Here is a 22,020-nt window from a genome sequence, read left to right as displayed (position 1 = left end):
GTGTTTACATATTATATTTACCCCTCGTTGATGAGGGTTATAGGGTATCTCCATTTTATTTATAAACTAGCAAATGTTTGGCATTGCTGACAATGGGGTTGGGAAACATTAATTGTTGCCATCAGCTCTGTAGAATCAGCTTTCTTGGCCCTTGTACTGCATGTATTTCTGAAGCTATCCTTCACAGACTGAAACAATCTTGAAAAAATAAATAATACACATCAACTAAAGATATTTCACAGAGCACATACAAAAATAAAGTTTTTAGTAGCACATGAAATTAAGTTCCTACACCTAGTTAATTTTGTTGTGTGCTTGGTACAGAATGAGTGTATATTGCCATATAGTACTTCTGAGTCATAGCTGATGTCAGCTAAGGTGAAAGGGATTTGAACATGAACTCTGGAATTATTTTGTTTAAAACATGCCTCTTCTAAATGTATGAACTAACTGAAACATGCCAGCCCAAAAAATAATTGGGAAAAATGAACTAAGAACCTATACTAACAACTCATACTCTTCGCATGCTGATGAGATCAGAGTTTAGCCCTATAAACTGTCTGCAATTAATCTAAAGCAAGTAACAAACTCATGAATATTGAGACTTTGTAGTCAGATCTAGAACAATAGACAGACGTGATTATGACTGCCATGAACACAGGATTTGAAAACTGTTCAAGGAGAGTAGACAAGTTAATAAAATTCTAAGTGGTATTTCCTACAGAAACTTCATCATTCTGGAAACCTTACAAAATCTGTCAGGTAAGCGCATCCTGCGGTCATAGGCTCATTAACAGCATTTGTCTTTACTATGAGTAGATAGCTGACTGCACACATCAGTGGATAATGCATATCCGATGCACTATATGAGAATTAATAATGTCTAGCTTCAACAAGCATTGCTCAATTATTCTCAAAGATTAAAGACATGGTCACGTTTGTGGCACAGCCACATCCTTTGAGTTGAAGACTGGTGTTATGTTTCTGATACATATAGCACTGTAGCTATATTTTGCCTTAATAACATTTGGTGTGCTTCCTAGAGCACAATAGTGTTGAATAACTTTGAACCTTCAACTTAGTGATATCACTGTTAAATGAATACATTGCATTTTGTACCATTTCTAATGATGTATGAAAAGGCAGTGCCGGGTCCCTCGTATGCCGAACTCAACACACTACTAAAAAGGTTGTCGCTTTTTAACTTTGCTTCCACATTCTTCCAATATTTGCTTGATGTGCAAGTTGTAGAAGTGGCGAAAAGTGAACAGGGACCACAATGGACAGAGGAACTAAGTGACACTGTTTGTCCTGCACTGAGACTCCTGAAGGAGGTGAGGTTTCCTCCAGGGGTATAATGTCATTCACTGGCACTGCCACAATACCACAGATACCACTGCTCCGCAGCACAGCTTTTGGCATTCATCTTTCCTCAATGTCCTCATATATATAATTAGGAGGGAGAAATGAAATACATGTCTACATGTTTGCATGTTTTATAAATAGAGCAAGTCCTTCATCAATTTTCATTCTTTATCCTCACAATAATGTTGTGATTCTTTTCTATTTTTTGTCTAGATAGATTTTTTCACATTATGGTTTAATTAATGTGTGCCGGGGTGCACTTAAAATTATGACTGGAATTCAGCTTCTGCCACTAAGAATTTGTTTTATCCAATGGAAGCTGAAAAGTGCTGTGTGATCTTGCTGCAGGTCTTCTCTCTTCAGTGTACGCGACGCCCACAACTGTACGTTATTGCCAAGTAGGCCAAAGAGAGGCTTTGTTCTTACAGCAATCCTTGCATTTCTCACAGAGACATCCCCACCATCCAAACACACAGATGCCAAGGGGAACCTGGATTCAGATATCACATTTTTCACTTTGCACAAACAACATCTTCACCTTTTTGGACGTTTGGATGAAAACTAAAAAATTGGTACGTGAAACAGTAGTACTTTGCACACTTTGAAATTCAGTGATGTGTCCCAAATGGCCCTCTTTCGAAAGATCTACGTTAGATGGACATGTTCAGAGCCTTTTCTTGAATAGCAGTTGGTGCCTGATAATGTGAGTTCCACAAACATCTGTATGCCAAAATAGAACTTTCTTGTTATCACTCAGTCCCAAAGTCAATTGTCTTTCTGCATAAGCCTTCATTTTCCATCTCACCAAACATTCCATCCAATTTCCTGAAATTCAAATCCTCCAATTTCATGTTTCTCAGAGTTCAATATCTCTCCTGCCGGTGACGCAACTGTTAGAATGTGGTAAGAGCTTGCTTATGGGTAGGATGTTGTACTTTACCATTTGGCACAAAGGAATTGTTTTTTGTCCCTGTTGTTAAAAGTAGTCTCTTCGCCTACTGTCTTCATTGAGGAAAGTGGGGTTATACTGACCAGGGTAAATACAGGAATGTCGCGATCCCGGAACTCCACTGTAAGGGAAAAGTCCATTTCGTTCAAGTTCAGCGTTTCTTAACCCAGGCTGTTTGACAGAGAAAAGATAAAATGACAGTCATTACTTATAATGTTTTTTCAAAGTCAATATCATTGTTGATGGTATTGCTAATATAATTACTGTTGCTATGCATTATGTCTCCGGTACCTGGATGTTATCAGAAAGAGGCAAGATTTATGGGGTGTGTGATTCCTTGTTCAGGCAGCTGTTAACATTTTTCATTATAACTTTAACATTAATGTAACAAAATATTTAAATTTGCTTGGCAAGAGAATGAAAAATCTGAAAACCCATCCGCCTTCTCTTTAAGGACACATATGTATTGCAATTGTAGAGTTCACAAACCACCTGGGTAAGTGTTCAAAACAACTGAGGAAACCACAATTACATCAAACGATGCTCAGACTAACTAATTAATCATGAAATGTAAAGCAACAAATTGGGAGAATGCTGGATCAACTTTCAATTAATTGAATCCAAAGTTTACTAGATTGTCAGCCATGTTGATGGAGAAGATTACTCCTGGCATTTAATTCCTACGAACGTAGAGAAAATTGGTTTCCCATTGAAGGAAGATGGATCTACAAGACTGCTTGCAGCACCCACAAAGCCCTTCACACGCATAACGCAACTTTCTAGATGCCAATCTCTCGAAAGCAGGAAGAGCTAGGACTCTGAGGAACTCCAACTGACTTCTCATACCTCCCAAACTGAAAAAGAAATCCTCCCAGACATGCTCATTCACTGGAAATGCACCTAGGATCTGGAACTCACTCCCCCGAGATCTCTGCTGCAACCCCTCTTTATCCTGCTTCAAATGGCACCTTAAATACCTACTACTTAACAACTTCTTTAACACACACACAAACTGAGCTATGCTGCCAAAGCTCACATCTAATCTAACTAGACCTTTTGCATCAGTCGATTGATTGCCTCAGATGTCTACTATGTCATTCACCCCTTGAGTTTATGCTGTTCTAATATCCATATATTGTAACTACCTTGACTGCCAAACGATTTTCTTTGTCTGTATATTTGCAGGTACTTCAATTCAAACTATCTTTCATTATATGTAAAGCGCTCTGATAACTTCAGATCTAGCTAGTGCTATATATTAGACCTATAAGTTAATAAATACATAAATAGATGTCAATGTTGCCAGACCACATGAATGCATGGAACACACATGGCCCAGTTACTAAGAAGTTGCATTTGCAAGTGTCCATCATGCACATGGTTGGTAAATGATCAGTGTTGCTCTAAAAGATCTGACTCATATGAAGCATCAAGACTGAGATTGCAGGGGGGAGGAGCCTAGCGCGCAACCAAGATGGCCGCGTAGGTGCGAGGCTCCCGAGGACCTCCGCGACCTCCTGAATTAATCCTGGCGATATCCTGTCCTTGTTGAGGGGACTGTGTCGGTGAACCCGAGCTGAGGCGCCACCCGTTTTTTGGGCTCGAATCGGACCCCGAACACCGGTGGGAGCATCGATTGAAGGTTGCGGCCTTCTCCTCGCCGGCCCCCCGGATTGGAGTAGTGGGGCGATCCGGGGACGAAGTGAATAACAGCGGCGAGCGTGGCTGGGCGACTCGCGTACCCCGCACTTTCACTTTCGCTTTTGCGCCCTCCTTGCCTCAGGCGGGGTCGGGCTGCGGAGCGGGGTGCGGTGGTGTTGCCTGGTCCAGGTGCCCGGCTGACCCGCCGGCGGTGGGTTGACCCGCGGCCCGGTGGTCGCCCCCGCCCCCCCCCCTGACACCCGTGATTTGGTGTGGCGGTCCGTTTGGAGATCTTGGCACGACGGTGGAAGGGCCAGCATGTCCACCAAACAAGATGGCGACCGGGCGAAGATGAAGACAACCCGCCGTGGCACGGCGCACCAGGCCAATAGTATGGATCGCTACACGCTCCAGAAGGGTTCTCCGGAGACATCGCGGTCATCCCTGGTGGGCCCGACGGAGGCGCCTGCCCAACCGGTGGATCTGACCCTCCGGGACGTCATGGGCGCCATCGCAGAGATGAAGGCCTCAGTGGACCAGCGTTTCGATACCTTGGCGCAAAAAATTGACTCGGTCCTGGTGGATGTGGGCCTTGTGAGGGCAGACTTGTCAAAAACGAACGACCGAGTTGACTCCCTGGCCCACACCACAACGAGCCTCACTACGGACGTGGTGGCCCTCCAGAAGGAGGTGCGCCGGCTTGGCCAGGCGAGCGCCCTGATGAACCGGCGACTGGAGGATTCCGAGGGTCGGGTCCGGAGGAACAATGTTCGCATTATTGGTGTGCCGGAGGGCCGAGAGGCGGAGGCGGCAGATCTCTTCGTGGAAGAACTGATCCTGACCCATCTCCAGCCCCGGGGGCTGAGTAAGCTTTTTGCGGTGGAGCGTGCCCACCGGGTCCCTGGGGGCCGCCCTAAGACCGGTGCACCGCCGCGGCCTATTATTGCCCGGATTTTTAATTTCCGGGACAGAGACGCCATCCTCCAGACCTCCAGGCAACAGGGACCGGTCAGGCTGGATAACATGGATGTACACTTCTACCCAGACTTTACTCCGGCGGTCCAGAAGCAGCGACAGAGCTTTCTTGGTATTAAACGTCGCCTAAGGGACCTAAACCTCAAGTACTCAATGCTCTTTCCGGCTAAGCTGAGGGTGGAGGTGGATGGCCGTACGCACTTCTTCGACCGGCCCGAGGCGGCTGGGGACTGGTTAGATACTTTGCCTGGAGATCGGGGTGGGGGGGGCGCGGCTGGCGGGGAGGGCCCGCCGGATCAGAATTGAGGGGTGACTGTATAGGCCTTGCTCTGGATATTGTTCCTTTACCATATATTGCTTTCGTATGTTCCCCTCCCATGGAGGTCGGGTGGGGTCTGCTGGGGGCTTCCCTCCTCCTCGGGGGGACTAGTTAGTACTTAGCTATGGGGCGACAGGCACACTGCACTTTGGGGGGGCTGTCTGGGCTCATGCAGGGGTGCAGGGAGGGGGGAGTTCTGTTGGGACCGGGGGGTGGGGGGGGTGTGTTGTTTGTTAGCACCGCAAGGCAAACCCGCAACTGTTTTGTTGTTTTTAAGATGCTCGGTGGGGGGCGACCGATTGTTTTGACGTATGATGGGGGGTAGGGATTTGATTGTGTTGTCATGGAATGTTAACGGCCTGGGGGATAGGATTAAGCGTGGTGTGGTCCTGCAGTATTTAAAACGTATTTCTCCAGATGTTGTCTTCCTGCAGGAGACACACCTTATAGGTAACACCTTTCATGCAATGAATAGGCGGGGATATCGTTTGGCGGCCCACTCCGGCTTCACTTCGGGCTCGCGGGGGGTGGGTATTATGGTCAAGAACTCGCTCCCGTTGGAGATTGACGAGGTGCGCCATGATGAGAGGGGACGCTACACTGTTCTGGTGGGGCGAATGGAGGGTAGAGTGTTTATCTTTATATCAGTGTACGTCCCGCCTGGGTTACAAGCCACTACATTTGCGGACCTGGGGCGCCTCCTTCTGGACCTTCCGGGTGGCCTGTTGGTGGTTGGAGGGGACTTTAACGCGGTTGCCTCTGGGTCTATGGATCGCCATCCCCCTAGGGACCTCCCCCGGGCACAGGCGTGGCTGCCCGGCCTTTTAGACACGCTGGGCCTGGTGGATTGCTGGCGCTTAAAGCATCCCGTATTGCAACAGTACACCTTCCACTCGGGGGCCCATGGTAGCCTCTCGCGGCTTGATTACATCCTTGTCCCGGCGGCCCAGGCAGTGAGGGTGGGGGAGGTGCGCCATTTGGCACGGGGTATCTCAGACCACTCCCCATTGTTGTTGCATTTCGATGTCTTCCCGAGGGGGGATGGCAGGGTGGCCCCGATCAATGCATGGTATTTGCGCGACCCCACCATTCGTGCCGACTTGATCAAATCCTTACAGCGCTATTTCGATGAGAATGTGGGGTCGGTCCCGTCTGCCATCTCCCTGTGGGAGGCTTTCAAGGTGGTTCTTAGAGGGGAGGCCCTCTCCTTTATTTCCAATGCCCGGCGGCGCGAGCGGGAGGAGGTGACCCGGGTTGAGGCCGAGATTGCAGAACTGGAGGGTGACCTGGGGAGCGGGGTAACAGACGCCAAGTTGCATGCTTTGCACTTAAAGCAGGCGGCCTATCGGGCCCTCGTCACGGAGGCGGCCAGGGGCCTCAGTAGAGAGCAGCAGGGGCGATTGTATGATGTGGGTGACAAGGCTGGCAAATTGATTGCGTGGTTGGACAAGAGGGAAAGAGCGAGCCGCGTGGTGCCTCTGATTGAGAGCGTGGATGGTGTGTGCGTCACTGAGCCGGAAGCCATTGTCTCCTGCTTCGCGGATTATTTCCGCGAAGTCTACTCCCCGGTTTCTCCCTGCTCGGAGGAAGATTCCCATGCCTTGCTTCGGGACATCGCACTGCCCTCCCTTACGGTGGAGGACAGGGATTCGCTGGATGGCCCGCCCACCTCGGACGAAATTGCCTCGGCTATTCGCTCGGTTGCATCCGGCAAGGCCATGGGCCCCAATGGTATTCCCATTGAGCTATACAAGCTACGCCCGGATGTGTTGGCGCCCCACCTGCGCGCGATGTTCCTTGCGGCCCACTCGCAGGGCTCCCTCCCGCCGGACCAGCGTCTGGCTACAATTGTGGTGATCCATAAGGAGGGGAAGCCCCGTGAGCGGGTCACATCCTATAGGCCGATTTCGCTTCTGAACGCGGAGCCCAAAATCCTCGCCAAGGTGTTGGCCAACCGGTTGGTTGGCGTGGTGGGCGATTTGGTCCACCAAGACCAATCGGGCTTTATACCACACCGCAACACGGCGCTTAATCTGCGGCGCTTACACGGGGTGCTCGCGCGTGTCCCGTTTGTGCGGGAGCCGGCCATCTTGGCGTCCTTGGACGCCACCATGGCGTTTGATACGCTCGAATGGCCATATATTTGGGCGATGCTGGCGAAGTTTGGGTTCGGCCCGGGTTTCGTCAGCTGGGTCAAATTGCTATATTCGGGCCCGTTGGCGCAGGTGGTGGTGAATGGGCGAGTATCTGCCCCATTTGCGCTGGGGCGGGGCACGCGACAGGGTTGTCCCCTGTCGCCTCTCCTGTTCGCCCTGGCCATGGAGCCCCTGGCGGAGTGGTTGCGGTGGCACCCTTCTATCCGTGGTCTCCGCTGGACCCCCGAGCATGAGGACCGCGTGTCCCTCTATGCTGACGATATCCTTTTGTATCTCGCCTCCCCGCGCAAGTCACTGATCGTCCTGGTTGATGTTTTGCGCTCCTTCGGTCGCAACTCAGGCCTGGTCATCAACTGGGCGAAATCCTGTGTCTATGTGCTCTCCGGGGAGGCCCCGGTCTTGCCACGGGACTGTCCGATCCAGATTGCCTCCCAGGGTTTCCGGTACCTGGGTATATATATCACTCTTGACCCGGAGGCCCGCTATGAGCGGAACTTGCTGCCCCCCCTCCAGCGTCTGAGGGAGGACGTGGTGCGCTGGCGGCGTCTGCCGCTCTCGCCGCTCGGCCGAGCGGCCTTATTTAAAATGAAGTCCCTGCCGCGCTTCCTCTACGCCCTCCAGAATACCATGGACCTGGTCCCGGCACGCTACTTTCGCGAGGTGGAGGGCCTCCAGCGGCGCCTGTTCTGGGACGGGAGGCCGCGTATTGCTCTGGCTAAATTGACGCTCCCGTGGTACGATGGAGGGGTCGCCCTCCCGGACATCAAACGGTATTACTGGGCCTCCCAACTAGCTGCAATTAATCATGGCCTTTACGGGCCCGCCTTGAACCCGGCATTTGAGATGGACAGGACGCTTCTGCCCGGTGGCGATTATAATCGAGCGCTCTACTCTGGCGCGCCCGACTCCCGTTTGACGGGACCGACGCGTGTCATGGTGCGTGTCTGGCACGCGGCTAATGCAGCTATGGGGTGGAAGGACCGTTTGACCCGAGCGTCTCCGCTGTATGCATCTGAGAGGTTGGGCTCCCTGTGGACGTCGAAGGGCTTCGAGAAGTGGGACACGATCGGAATCAGCACGGTGGGAGATCTCTGGACGAGGGGGGGATTCAAAACTTTTGAGACGCTGCAGGCGGAGTTTCAGCTGCAGGGCAGTGAGTACTTTCGGTACCTACAGGTCCGCCATGCGCTGGGCTCCGTCTTCCCGGATGTTGCATCCATTCCGGAGTCTTCCCCCCTGGAGGACAGAGTGCTAGATGGCCATGTCCCGGACAGCACGATCTCCCTCATATACAAAAAATTGATTAACGATAGATCGTGTCTGCTGACTAGTCTCCGCGAGGCTTGGGTTGCCGACGGGCTGGAGCTGGAAGACGAGGATTGGATCTCCGCGGTGGCCTCTCCGAAAGAGGTGGCCATCCCAGCTCGCCTTCGTTTCGTCCAGCTCAAGATCCTTCACCGGGTCTACGTGACGGGGCCAAGGCTTTTACGTATGGGTTTTGCCGGTGATGGAATGTGTAAGCGTGGCTGTGGTGCGTTGGCGACTTTCATGCATATACTGTGGGAGTGCCCGAAGGTGGAGCGATTCTGGCGTGGTGTGCATGAGGTTCTACGAATGGTTACGCGTGTCGCGCTGCTGCCTGAAGCGAGGAGATGCTTGCTGAATGTCTGGGAACCAAATGACTACTCGGTCCCGCAGGCGCGGTGGGTGACTCTGGGATACATGATAGCCAAGCGTGATATTGCCCAATTGTGGGGATCCCAGAGGCCCCCTGCGGTGTCGGCCTGGAAAGAGCATATGGATTGGTGTATGTTTCGTGAAAAGGTGGTGTATGTGGCGAGGGGTAAGCCTGGGGCGTGGATGAAACTCTGGGGCCCCTGGAACGCCTACCGCGGGGGTATTTGTGAGCCGCCGCTGCTACCGGCGGCCTCGCCGGCTCCGTCTCCCTAGATGGCGCCCCTCCCTTGGCCGCGGGCGCGCGGTCCCCCAGTCCCTGATCTACTCCCGTCCCCCTCTTCAGAATTTTGCTGCTGGTTTGGATCCCCCACTTATGGAGCACGTGTTGTCACGTTGGATCTAGGGTTGCCTTGCGGTTGTGGTTTGTTTACGTTGTTTTGCGTTCAGAAAATGGAACCGTACTGTGGGCATGGAGCTGTGAGGCCTGCACCATTGATCACTCCTGTCTTCCTACTGTGCACCGCTGAGACAGCTTTTTGCTGTATGTATGTAATATGCTTTTGATGCTCTAGCGGCCGGCCGTGTGGTTGTAGGCCCATACCTGTAACTTCTATAAACTGCAATAAACGGTTTCAAAAAAAAAAAAAAAAAAAAAAAAAAAGACTGAGATTGCATTGTGTGATGCACATGTACTCGCATTCTAAATCTCTTCGAAGAGGCTAGCGGACATGTGTCAGATTTGAGGATAACCACTTACGGGGTGGATGGGCTGCTTTAAATGTCCTAATAGGGCTACAACTGTACAAGTAACGCTGGTCAATGAACAGGAACCTAAAGCATCAGCACACAGCCTAGAAGTTACTAAATGAATTCACAACTCTAGTTTGGTCTTGAATTCAGTGCCAATCACAGCTTTCAAGGCATAATCCAGGGAAAGTCATGTGAATTTCTGTTTTGTTTGTTATGTTTTACAAAAATGAAAATCTGGCTGCCATTTTTACCATGCTGCTATTTATTTACGCAAACTGAGGGCCAATTTTTTTTTATCATTAGTCCTAGCTTAATTATTTGACCATTATTCAAACATTTTGGTTGTAACATAAAAAAAAAATCAAAGTCTGAAAATGGAATATTACACTGTTTTCAAAGATCAAAAACATCATTCATAAACTGTACATTTGTCAAATTAAATAAAAATCATTCATAAACTGTGCATTTGTCAAAAATAAACAATTGTGTTTGAAATTAATACAAAATAGAACAAGTCAAGTCAAGAAAGCTTTATTCGACGATTGTCATAAAAGCATACAAAATTTATATATATACACAATTTACAAATAGCATATTAAAAATGGTTTAAGACAATAAATAAAGGCATTTGCAGAGGGATTAACATTACAGAATATCGGGATGGTTATCCCGCCAACATTTTATTCCTGATCACCCATGCCCTACCTAAAAACTTGGCAACAGATATGTAAACAAATGGGATTTCAGCAGAACGCATAATACGCACTGCCACCTTAGCATTTCTGGTACCTAGGAGTCGGCACATTGATTTTAGCCAGAACTTGCGGGGAATTACATAGGATGGACATTGGAACAGAAAATGATTGACCGATTCAATAGGTGCAGTACAGCCAGGACAGTTAAGCACATTAGACACGGCCCACCTAGAAGTAAACTCTCTAACTGGGAGACTGCCAACCCTAAATTGAAAGTATAGCTTCCTGTCCAAAGGATTTGTAATGTCATCCCAAAAAGGTGCCAGAGAAATAGTATCCTTAAAATCAAGAAAGATACCAGACAATGAAAGCGGGGCTGTGGAACTAAAAACTCGAGTTACTACTTTTTCCCAGTATAGAGCCTTCAATACTTGTTTAGACGGGAAGCTAGCATTTAGTGGATCCTCCCACAAGTTTTTTAGGCCCAGATCTTGGAACGAATCACGCATTCGACAAAGCCACTTGACCTTGTGAAAAGTATCCAATTTAATAATATCCATCAGGCCAAGAGCAAAAAGCCTGAGTTCAGGAGTCACCCATAGGCGTCTCCAATATAAAACTGGGCGAAACAGGGCAATTAGTGCTATTGGCCTTATACCTAGATCATAGGACAAGGGACAAAGGGGAGTACTCTGAGGTAGTTTAATGAGATTCCTTAAGAATCTATTTTCAGAGGTAGATAGTTTATATACATTATCAAAACCCCACAACTCTACCCCGTAGAGCGCAGCACCAACCACTTTGCCATCATACACCCGAAGAGCAGGGTTAATGGGTTTAGTCAGGGATTTGGCGTGCTCTTTGCTTAACGCGCCAGAGAGCTGGGAATGTTTAAGGGATGCCAAATCTACTTGCTTTTTCCATCCCAAATCATGTTGAATGCAAATACCTAAATAAGTAAAATCTTGGACCTGGTCCAATGGCATGTTATTCATATATATTTTACTTTTAAAAGATTTTGACTGGTTAAAAGACATAAATTTAGATTTTAAAACATTGATTTCAAGGCCGCGGGCTAGACAGAAGTCCTCAAAAATACCTAGAGACTTCTGGAGGCCACTCGGCGTTTTAGAAATTATAAGACAATCGTCAGCGAACATTAAAATAGGAATTTTTTTACCTGCCAAGGAGGGGGCATCTACATTTGCATCTATCAATAATGCAGCAACATCGTTAATATACAGGGAGAATAAAGTTGGTGCAAGTACGCATCCCTGTCTGACCCCCTTCTGGATAGGAAACTGTTTAGTCACTTGGCCGACACCACCCCATCGGATCTGTGCAAAATTGTCTACATGAAGTCTGGCAATTAGGGAGATTAAGACAGCAGGCATCCCCATCTTGTCTAGGGTGGTCCATAGGGATGCCCGGGGGACAAGATCAAAGGCTGCCCTAAGATCTATAAAGGCAGCATATAAGCTGCCCCCCCCTAAATGGACTACTTTCCAATAGAGCATAGCAAAATGCAGCACCTGATCAATGGTGCTTATTCTAGCTCTAAAACCAGCCTGTAGATGGGAAAGGATTGTATTCTCTAAAGCCCAGTCCAGCACTTTATTCAGGACAAAATAGAACAATACGCAGAAAAAAGACTACAGCCATTTGTGAATTACACCAGTTTGTGATTTATCAAACTCTCTATACACGAAAGCACTCTAATTAGACCCAAATTGATTTCCTCTTTGGAGAGTTGCTTGCCATGGGGAGTACGCTTAGTATCTGTGAGGATAAATAAATGTTCATTATTCGTCTACAGGGTCTGGGCTCAATTTAATCAACCTCCCTCATGGAGTAAAACAGAAGAAGGAAAGTGCCGACGCGTTTCAAATCCCTGTCTTAATCATGGGATTATCTTCAGGGGAATAACACTGTGTAATCTGAATTTTAAATGCAAAATAATCTTCGTGACAATGAATGAACTTTATCTTGCCAATTTGTTTTTGAATCATGTTCTGTTTAGGTTGTGGGCGATTTTAAACATTACTTTATGTCTGTGCTTCGTTTTAGGGCGCGACGGGCCTTTTGGTCCCACTGGAAGATGTTCGATATTTAATTGCCGGTTTGTTGTTGTTGTGTATGGTTAAGTACAGTTTTAAGTTGTTACATTGTGTCCGTGCTTCAATTAGGACGCGAAAGGTCCTTCTGTCACCATGGAGAATTTTCAATTTGTCGATTTACGCAAAGAGCTTAACAGGCGTCTCTTAGGATACAAGCTCACTGCTTCGTTCAAAAAATGCTCCATCTGGTTACCAATAGGACGTAACCCCTTTATTAGGATCACTTGTATGTTATGTTGGCATTTCCTCAATGTGTACTTTGCACAATTTCTTTCTTTCATATTCTTTTTCACCCCTAGGAATATATTTCTCCTCCCTGCAGCACCATTCAAAGGATTGGGGATGTTCAGGTTCCCTCCTCGTCTAAGAAATGGCTCTACCCAATCCCTTGATAGGAGTAAACCAGCAACCATTTTCAGGGTGGGAAAGAATCTTAGTTGAGTTTGCGAATGACTACAAATGCATGTGTTCCTGGACATTCACAAACTTTCAAAGTGTTCTGCATTCAGTGCATGGCATTACATGATTGTTGAGCAATATTATGTGGAAGCAAAATGATTTACGACAGTAAGGCCACCTTTTGGAATTCTTTGCAGTTATATATCCACTCATGTTCACCTGTAAGTCTGATTTGCTTTACACATGAGTTTGTGAATGTCACCCACAATGTTTTGGTCAGTCATTATAAGAGACCACAATATTGTATCTTGGTAAGTGTATGAGCTGGATGTCCATTCGTTATTTCTGCTGATTTCCCAGCTTCAATTGGAGCCCATTTAATAGTGAACATGTTCTCTACAAATTAGCATTCTATACCACACTGCATTTAGATTCTTGGGAAAATGTGCCTTAAAAAATCACTACCCACCACCCTCTTAAAAATGGTCGAGGGTGGAAAAAAAGGGTGGAGGCACCGTTCTATAGTCATTCTACTTATGACTAGTTCTGGAATCACTCATTTACAATCTCAGTTGGTTAAATAACCCTGTGCTGATGGAGGGGGGGCTGCTGGTCACTGACGCGACTCATGGTCAGCACTCCTGCTCTGAAAATCATTACAACTTAACTGGCCTGAGGCAACTTGATGGGAGCAGTGGTAACCACCAACCCCCACGACTCTATCCGTGGTGCTTCCTCCATCGGACATTTACAGACAGCGTTTCTCTGGTACAATCTTTCTCATGTGCCACACCATGCCTTGCTCTCTGCGGTCTCTACAGGACAATCAGGCCTTCATGAAGATTCTGAAAGGCAGGCTTTTCCTGTATGGACAAGCCTTCAATTTTAACAATTCAGCATTCCAGCATAGGTAGCACCACAAGGTCTTTAGGTGGTAGACATACAGTACATAAGTTTTAAGAACACAACCTAAATTAAAAGCAAGCACTGTGGTGTTGAATTTAGCTTCTGCATTTGGCAGTACCCAACAACTTTGTGGCATAGGGATCTATAGTTGAGGAAATCAATCTCAGAAGTACATCTAGCACAATGGACCAAAGTGTGCATTTGCATAAGTTTTAGTTTTGTTTATAGCTACATGTAGGATCAGCAGAAGTGGAGCTGCACTAGCTGATTACACAAATAAAGAATGGGGTGAACTTTTGATTTCTGGGTTTGCTGTCAACAGTTGTTCCCCATGCCTTGCGGCTGGATTTATCGGTGGTGGAGGTGGTACTGGGGAGGGGAAAGCATACACCCATCATAGTGTATGAACACTTGTCCATCTCACTTATCCTCCTTCACTGGTCCCCCTTGACTTTATTCTCCTGCTCACTTATCCCACCAGGCTGGCTGTACTCACAGCACTTCCAATTGTTTGAAGCCCAGTCGCACAGGCGCTCTTCGCACTCACGCTGTGGATTGCAAACCTCTCGCCCATGTAGTGACGTGAAGGATATTGTAGGTGAGTGTGAAGCTGTGCCTTTCTGCGGGCATGTACTATGTCACCCCTATATTGCCTCCATGGAACATGTGCCCTGGTTATTTGTGGGTTGCACACTGTAATATTTCAAAAGTGACCTTTCAGACTCTACATTTAAGTGAAAACTGTGCCACAGAGTAAACTGGTTGATCCCATTTTTTCACACTTTTCTTTGGCGAGGGGAGAGGGGTTGAATCCTACCAAACCTCCTTTAAGGTAGATGGGGGTTCTCCCTCCAATCTGGCATTGTGTGATGTCCATGTAGAACGTGCATTGTTCTACTAGTGGAAGTGGGCAGCATGGGGGAGGAAGTGGTTAATGCCAGTGGCGTAATTGGGTGCCAGCCTTGGAGATACATTTTGGGCACCTGCACTTATCTTTTTAAACAAATAAGCACTGTACATGTCCTTTTTTGTGAAGGCCTAGGAACTAGGTTTAGTAGTTACTTTTCCAGAGAGCCTGCTGACTCCTGGCCAACATTGGGCCTGCATATCTTCGCAACATAGCAGGCCAGGTGCTCTGTTGTGTCCAGGCACCGTTCAGAGAGAGACATGATACTCCATTAGTACTCCGTTTTAGAGTTTTTATTTTAAATGTATCTGCATTATGTCCAGGTAAACACAGATCTTGGAACTTCAGAGTCACGTTATATTCACGTATATGTTGAAGAATGCTGTATTTCAGCTCCTCTGTGCACCATGTTCAGTGACAAAGTGCAGCCCTGTTTCTATTTCTATAGTACATCTTAGTTCTTGCTTTTGAAAACCTGGTTACCTTGTCAGTAATAAGCCGGAGAAGATGCACAGCCATTGCTGCCTTGTGTGATCCTACGTGTGTGCTCGGATGATTTAGCTCACCAGAGTAAGAGTGTATGAGAGAAACAGAAAGTGGGAAAGAGTGTGTTGAAAAAGAGAAGCGTAGCCAGGAGGAGATTAGGTTGTGTGAGTACAAGCATGTGTCTGTGGGACGGGTAAGACAGGAGAGGCTATGGGAGGCAAAGGAGAATGTGAGAGAGGAGGATGCAAGGAAATAAAGTCTTAGTGAGACAGAAGAATGGGTGTTAAAGAGAGAAGAGGAGGATGCAGGAGGGAAAGGGGAATGGGTGTGAACATAATGTGAGGCTACAGGTGAGAAAGGACGTTGAAAGAGATAAATATAAGAGGAGGGTGATGAAGAGTAATGTGTGAAAGAAGTAACCTGGAGGAAAGCGACAAGTGAGGAGGCATGCAGGGTGTCAGGATGGAGAGAGATGAGGAGGGTGAGGAAGTACATGGTGTGGGAAGGATGTGTGTGGGGAGAGAATGGGGGATGGATGATAAAGACAGGTTCTAAGGAGAAGTGGTGGGAAAAAGAGGATGAAGTCTGAGATCCCAGAGAGGGCAGTGCAGGTTCTCGGTAAACAAATACCAGGTAGATGCCATGGGTGTGTCACCTGGAGTGTAATGCCATATTGGCTCTACAAACAACAAATGTGACATTATTGCTAAACATTGTGGTATAAAATGTCTTTGGACACTACTACGTGTGCCTGATGGTTTGGCTGGCCCTCTTAATCTGGCCAAACCAACATGCGCACTTAGCAATTCTCCAACCGGTTGTGTTGCACAGCAGGGTGGAGAACAGTCCCAGGCACTGTCTGAGCGGCAAGCCAGGCCACTCAGACCAATCCCAGGGCTTCTCTCATGCTGGGAATTATATTCCCAGCAAGAGAAAAGCACTGGGATTGGCATCTGGGAGCCTGCGCAGTGTGCACCACTTAAGGATCGAGATAGGAGCACGACGGAGCGGTCACAGCATCAGGTAAATCGTAATTTATTTTTGAATATTTTTGTTTGTTTGTGCGTTAATGTACCGTCACCCTTACCGCCACCACCCTACCACATCGTGTCAGGAGCAGCCACCACTGCCTCCAATCCAAACTGCACTAAGCATAATTATTCCAGCCCCTGAGACATCCACAGAGTTGAATATATGGCTTGAGACATCCACTGAGTTCTCACAAAGTCTCTTCGTTTTAACATCCATCCTTCATTGAGACCTTCGACAAACTCTAGTAATACACCTTTCACACAGGAATATGGCTCCGCAAAGCCAAATGAATTGCAGCACAAGCACATGATTCACCCACCTACAACTCACTGCAGACAACCAACTGGTATGTAATTCTTCCAGTGCAGTCATTAATGCATGCAAGCAACAGAACACATACCAAGAAACAAGCCATATCTGCATACAGTATGAGCGAGAACCCCAATATATACACAACAGCAAAACGTCAATGTGACCTGCAACATTTAAATGCTGGCGGACCTTATATGAGCTGGGGAGTGCACTATTAATGAACAAATTTAGCTCTCAAATCAGAACTTTGCTCAATACATGGTCCTTTCCTCTAACGCTAGAGAGAGGGTAACTCCAGAGTCTGAATTGTACACTGTCTTGGAGCCTTGTACGAACTGCCGTAGGATTCACTGGCCTGCCACAGCATACGCAGACCCTTAAAAACCAGAAAGGCGGGGCGATTGATATGCTGTTCAAGACTTGCATGTAACAATACTTGGTGTATATGCTTGGAATGGGGACTTTTTTGAGCCACAGACCTTGAGACGAAGATGACACTCCTACTAGCTCTTGGTAACTCCTGGCTCTCCCCCTCTATTTGCTCTGTTTGTATGTATTGTCCATGCTGCTTGTCTGTGGTCATATTAAAGCCAAATAAACAGATTTTGACAAAAAAAAAAAAAAAAAACAGAAAGGCCCTGAGGCTAGTCCCTTCTGCTAAAGGCTGTGCAGGCGATGGCGGCTGACGGCAGATTAGGCACAGAGGGCCAGTCCCTGTGGTCAATCCATGCTGCAGAAGGCCATTGTTAGTGGGGTTAAGCCTGCGGCAATGGGTTTAGCAGAGGGCTTGGCATACCAAATGAAATGCGTATAACCTGACAATAATTATACCAATAATTAACAACACCCAAAGCAATTAATGCATGCTTAAACCAATAAATAATACTTCCTTCATAGTCATCTCTTTCATAGAGTTAAGGGCAATGCCATATGTGGATCACCTTTAAGGTTATTTACATTTGTAACATCAAGGGTGAGGTTATGAGCATTGCATTTTATGCATGAGTTATGGTTCGCATGGCTGCTGTCTGAGTTACGGATTGCATAACTAACCCTAACTTGCGAAGTTCATAGGTCTTCAGTTTTAATTTGTTACAATAACTCCACTTTAACCAATACAACGATAACACCGATCTGTATTTTATATATATGAATTTCTATGTTCTCTTAAACATATATTAAGGTGTACTAACCAAAGCTTAACTTTAACCTTTGCTGTTTTAGTGCGCTACAGAAACCATAAGTCCTGTTGCCCTGCCATGCATTGCATCACTGATGACATCTCAAATGACATCAAGATGACATCACACTTTTATGCCACAACCTGATACACCAATGTTCTCATTCAAAAGGGGAGTAAATATTATGAATTTATTAGTAAGGGCAGCCCCCGCAAACTCCCCACATCCACGCTTACATCACAATTAGGACTCCCTTGCATGACAAGACATTATAAATGTGGGAACTACACGGCCTTTAAATATTGCAGAGACACTAAAAAATGTGTACACTATGAATCTAAATTTGTATTGAGATCTTACACCAATTGTAATTCCCATGAAGTGCTCTACGCTGTTTGGTGTCCTTGTGACATGAGCTACATAGGACACACACCATCAAAAAAGTGAGGAGTCGAGTGACCGGGAGCTACCGATTCAAGTTCTGGAACTGCCCGTGACCTGCTTGTTTTTACAGTTGACCATGTCTCTTGTTGCAGTTAAGCTGAGGAATGCATATATGCTCCCAATGGTTGTCATCGCAACCCTATGAAAGGCCTCACTACATCGGGACATTAGATATGTATCACCTGAACAGATTTGTGTCACTGTATTCAATGTGCCATTGTCAGATTTTACATGGAAATACTTAATAAAAGTGGTTTGTTTTAAAGTAAGGGGTCGCGTGCTGCAACATAGGAGCCGCATCAGGTGCAACATCGTAGGGGTGCCACTGGTTGAACACTTCCAAATATTACAACACACTATAGAGGATATCCAATGGTAAGTGATCGAACAGATAACACCTGATCCCAGAGGGGAAAACACGACAGATTCTGATGAAAAAAGAAGTGGATTGACTGTGTTGACTATATCTAAGGGACTGAACAACCTCGAGCATTGGAGACAGGCGGAACTTTTCTGAAAACTGTAACCCTCCTGCAATTGAATTCACCATCTAACATGGATCTATATTTTCAATTTTAGGACCTTAGCAAAATACAATGTTCGGTGTCTTATTGTTGTGAAACTGTAAATCTAAAGATGTATATTGTATAACCAGATGTCAAAATGCAGGTTGTGTTCCTAAGATCTTTCCTGAAAGAATTTCAGCAACAATTTTACTGTTCCATCATTCACAATGTAACTCCCAGTACCCTATTTTTTCTATTTGCTTTGTAAACTGGTGCAGCGCTTTTGGAATCCTTTTTCTCCCTAGTTCTTTAGTTTTGCTTTGGTCGTATTACCTTTTTGCAAGTCATTCACCGATGGTTAACTGACTCTGGCCCTAACTCTATAGTAGTTATCTCCAGACAGTATAATAACTACTAAATATTCTGTGCCAGCCCATTTTTCAAGTCAACCACACGGTAATACCCAGCCATTTTGACTCTCAAGAGGGCGTTCGTTCTCCCCTTTTTTTCACTTGGGCTGGGCGTTTCTCTTTTCTGGCAACATGTGCACGCCACACGCAGCACTATCTATTTATATAAGGACGAGCACAGTTGCACTTTGACTGCGCGCTCATATTCAGCACCTCATAGCTGCTATGCTGATGTAAGTAGTTTGTTCCACTTAATGGCAATATTTTATCATATTTTCGACTTGATTTTTATTGATTCCGAGTCCTGATGGCCTACTTTGACATGTTTTATTGTCCTGCGCAAATATGAAGAAATAAGCAGGTGAGATTTTTCAGCTTAAATACTTATGCATAGGCCGATCAGGTCTCTCTTACTTGAGAATATCTTTTAATGGTGTTTCTTTCAGGGACCTCACGATTCACTCCCAACCTGTTCTGTCTTTGGCCTTCTATCCTTAGATCTAATGGTGTTATATCCATGCATTGCGGGGTTGACTAATAGACACTGTGGTGTGTCTTTTTTCACATAGAGTAATCTCTTTATGAGTACCCGCCACAGGGCTTGTTGTGGGTTTGTAAGATAACCACCAATGTATGTGCATCTGTTTTTTCAGATCTGCAAATGTATTCTGTTCAAAACCAGATTTGTGTTCTTCATAAAAGTGACCTTGCTTAGGAGGTAAGATTGCCACAGCTTATGGACGTACTGGCTTACTAGATTTATAATGATTTCTAAGAGACTATGAGCATTTCATATCAGTTCTGTTATTTATTCTTTTTTTCTATTATTTGATATTTGCAGGTGCCTACTAATTTGGCCCTGATGAAGACTCCATTAAAATTTGATACTTGGGGGTTGAAACGTTGACATATATGTGTTGACTTTAACAAACGTTTTCTACGGGTGGAACCTATACAGTCATTTTGAAACTAGGCTCCCTATTACCAAAACTTACGTGACTTAAGTCAACAATTGTTTGGTTTATTTTTCACTGCGCACTACTGTTCACTATCTTTCACCATTCACCAACACTGCGACATCCAGAAGGAGCACCTACTGTTATTTTGTTTGTTTTTCAAAACGTGTTTGTAAGATACTATCATTCTATACATGTATTGTATATACTCAATACTTACACAAGCTTTGTGCATTTCTATATATATGGGTATCTATTAAACAGCTGGTCTTTTACAAACTTTGACTTACCTCCAGACCACTTCATCACAATTGCCTAGAAAGCATAGGCTATTAGCTTCCCCTGAGGGAACCATTATTTATGTTAGTATCACACTGATGACCGCAAATGACATCAAGATGACATCAACCTGATATCTCAGATTACATTATTAATGACATCACATGTGACGTCACAAGTTTGAGGTGTAGTAGAAGGTTCAGTCTCAACTATATTTTCTCTTAGTTGTTGGACAGGTCAGTATTGGCGTTGATCTTGCACGTGTGCAAAATAGACCTTTTCCTGTGTGAATTTAAAAACAATGCTGTGATAGAGGGTAGTGGGCACTTACTGAATAATACACATCTGTCATCTGCAGCAGGTTCTTGGTGCTCCCATTCTCTTGCATTTCTATGGCCTCCCTTCCCCACTCCGACGAGCGAGAATTCTTGGGGTACTCGGCATATGGGGACATTTGAAAATCTCCACTTTTGAAGATAAGTTTACTGATATCATTCTTGTTTTTTCTGCAAAGAAAATTGTAAAATTGTTACACAACCGGAAACACTCTTCTTCTTGTGTGCTAACTGGTTTTGTCCTGAAGCCTCCCTTCTGTACGAGCAGGAGAGTTATGCTGTCTTTTATGGGGGTGAAAGTGTTGTTTGGTCTCTCCCTTCACGATGAATCACATGTCCTAGTATTACCAGTTTCTGTCTCTTAAAGGGTTCATTTATGAGTAGAGTTACATCAAAGGAGTCGATTCAGAAAGGTATAAAGTAAACTATGTTATACATAAATTATGCCTATGCGTGCAAAGTTTATGAATTCATGGAGAATACTGTAATAGTCCTGTGCCTAGCGTAATGGATGCATTTCATTATATACACATGGGTCAGTATGATATTATCGTACAATGGGGCTTTATTACTATTTCTTTACCCATACATGTGTGTGTAATGTATGTAAAGCATACCTTACAAATTTGAAGACTACAAAAGTTGAGGTCATTTCTTTTTTTTTTACCCATTATATGTTTCTTGTTACAAATTATTTTTGGTGGACATTGTATCATTCTGAAATACCTAGAGGCTAATACTTTCTGAACTTCTTACACCACATCCATCAGTTGTAATGTATGTGCACATGCAAGTGTAGAACATTCATGCTTACATTGGTACTTAGTGGGTGCACACAGATGTGCACTGAATTTCCTTGGCTACTCGTCTGGCATGCCCTAGAGTAAACCCACTTTTACTGTCCCAGCCAGTTGTAGGTACCTCAAACACACATGACAAGAAATCCCCATTGCCCCGGAAGTGACCTTATTGGTGGGAACGAACCGGTCCCAGTTCAACCATAATTCCTTGTAAACTCCATCCTAGGGGGGTGGTATAGAGGTTCTGTGGGATGGGGATGCAGTCTTAAGCAGTTGCTCACCCATTGTGAGACACAGGCAGAAGCATCGCAGGCAGATATATCATTTATGCAAGTAAATTACGCCTACTCAGTTTTGCAAATCATATGGAATGTACCTGCATCACAGTTTTTCTCTGTTACAAATCTACTTCATTCTCTCCTT

General features: G+C 45.8%; 1 protein-coding gene across 2 annotated transcripts in view; it reads right to left on the bottom strand.

Moving 5' to 3' along the window:
* Positions 1 to 1,572: 1,572 nt before the first annotated feature.
* HEG1 (heart development protein with EGF like domains 1) overlaps positions 1,573 to 22,020 on the bottom strand; it is a 178,684-nt gene continuing 158,236 nt past the window's right edge. Inside the window, exons 12-13 of one of the 2 annotated variants that reach the window (XM_085647511.1) lie at positions 20,794 to 20,968; positions 1,573 to 2,485 (exon numbers count right to left, since the gene is read on the bottom strand). In XM_085647511.1, coding sequence (XP_085503637.1) covers positions 2,342 to 2,485; positions 20,794 to 20,968 — 319 coding nt within the window. In that variant the 3' untranslated portion in view covers positions 1,573 to 2,341. The remainder of the gene's footprint in view (positions 2,486 to 20,793; positions 20,969 to 22,020) is intronic. The other variant, XM_085647512.1, reaches the window with a different exon arrangement.

This window comes from Triturus cristatus, chromosome 3_2 (assembly GCF_964204655.1).
Source record: "Triturus cristatus chromosome 3_2, aTriCri1.1, whole genome shotgun sequence".
Taxonomy (NCBI): Eukaryota; Metazoa; Chordata; class Amphibia; order Caudata; family Salamandridae; genus Triturus; species Triturus cristatus.
This window is presented reverse-complemented; position numbering and strand designations above follow the sequence as displayed.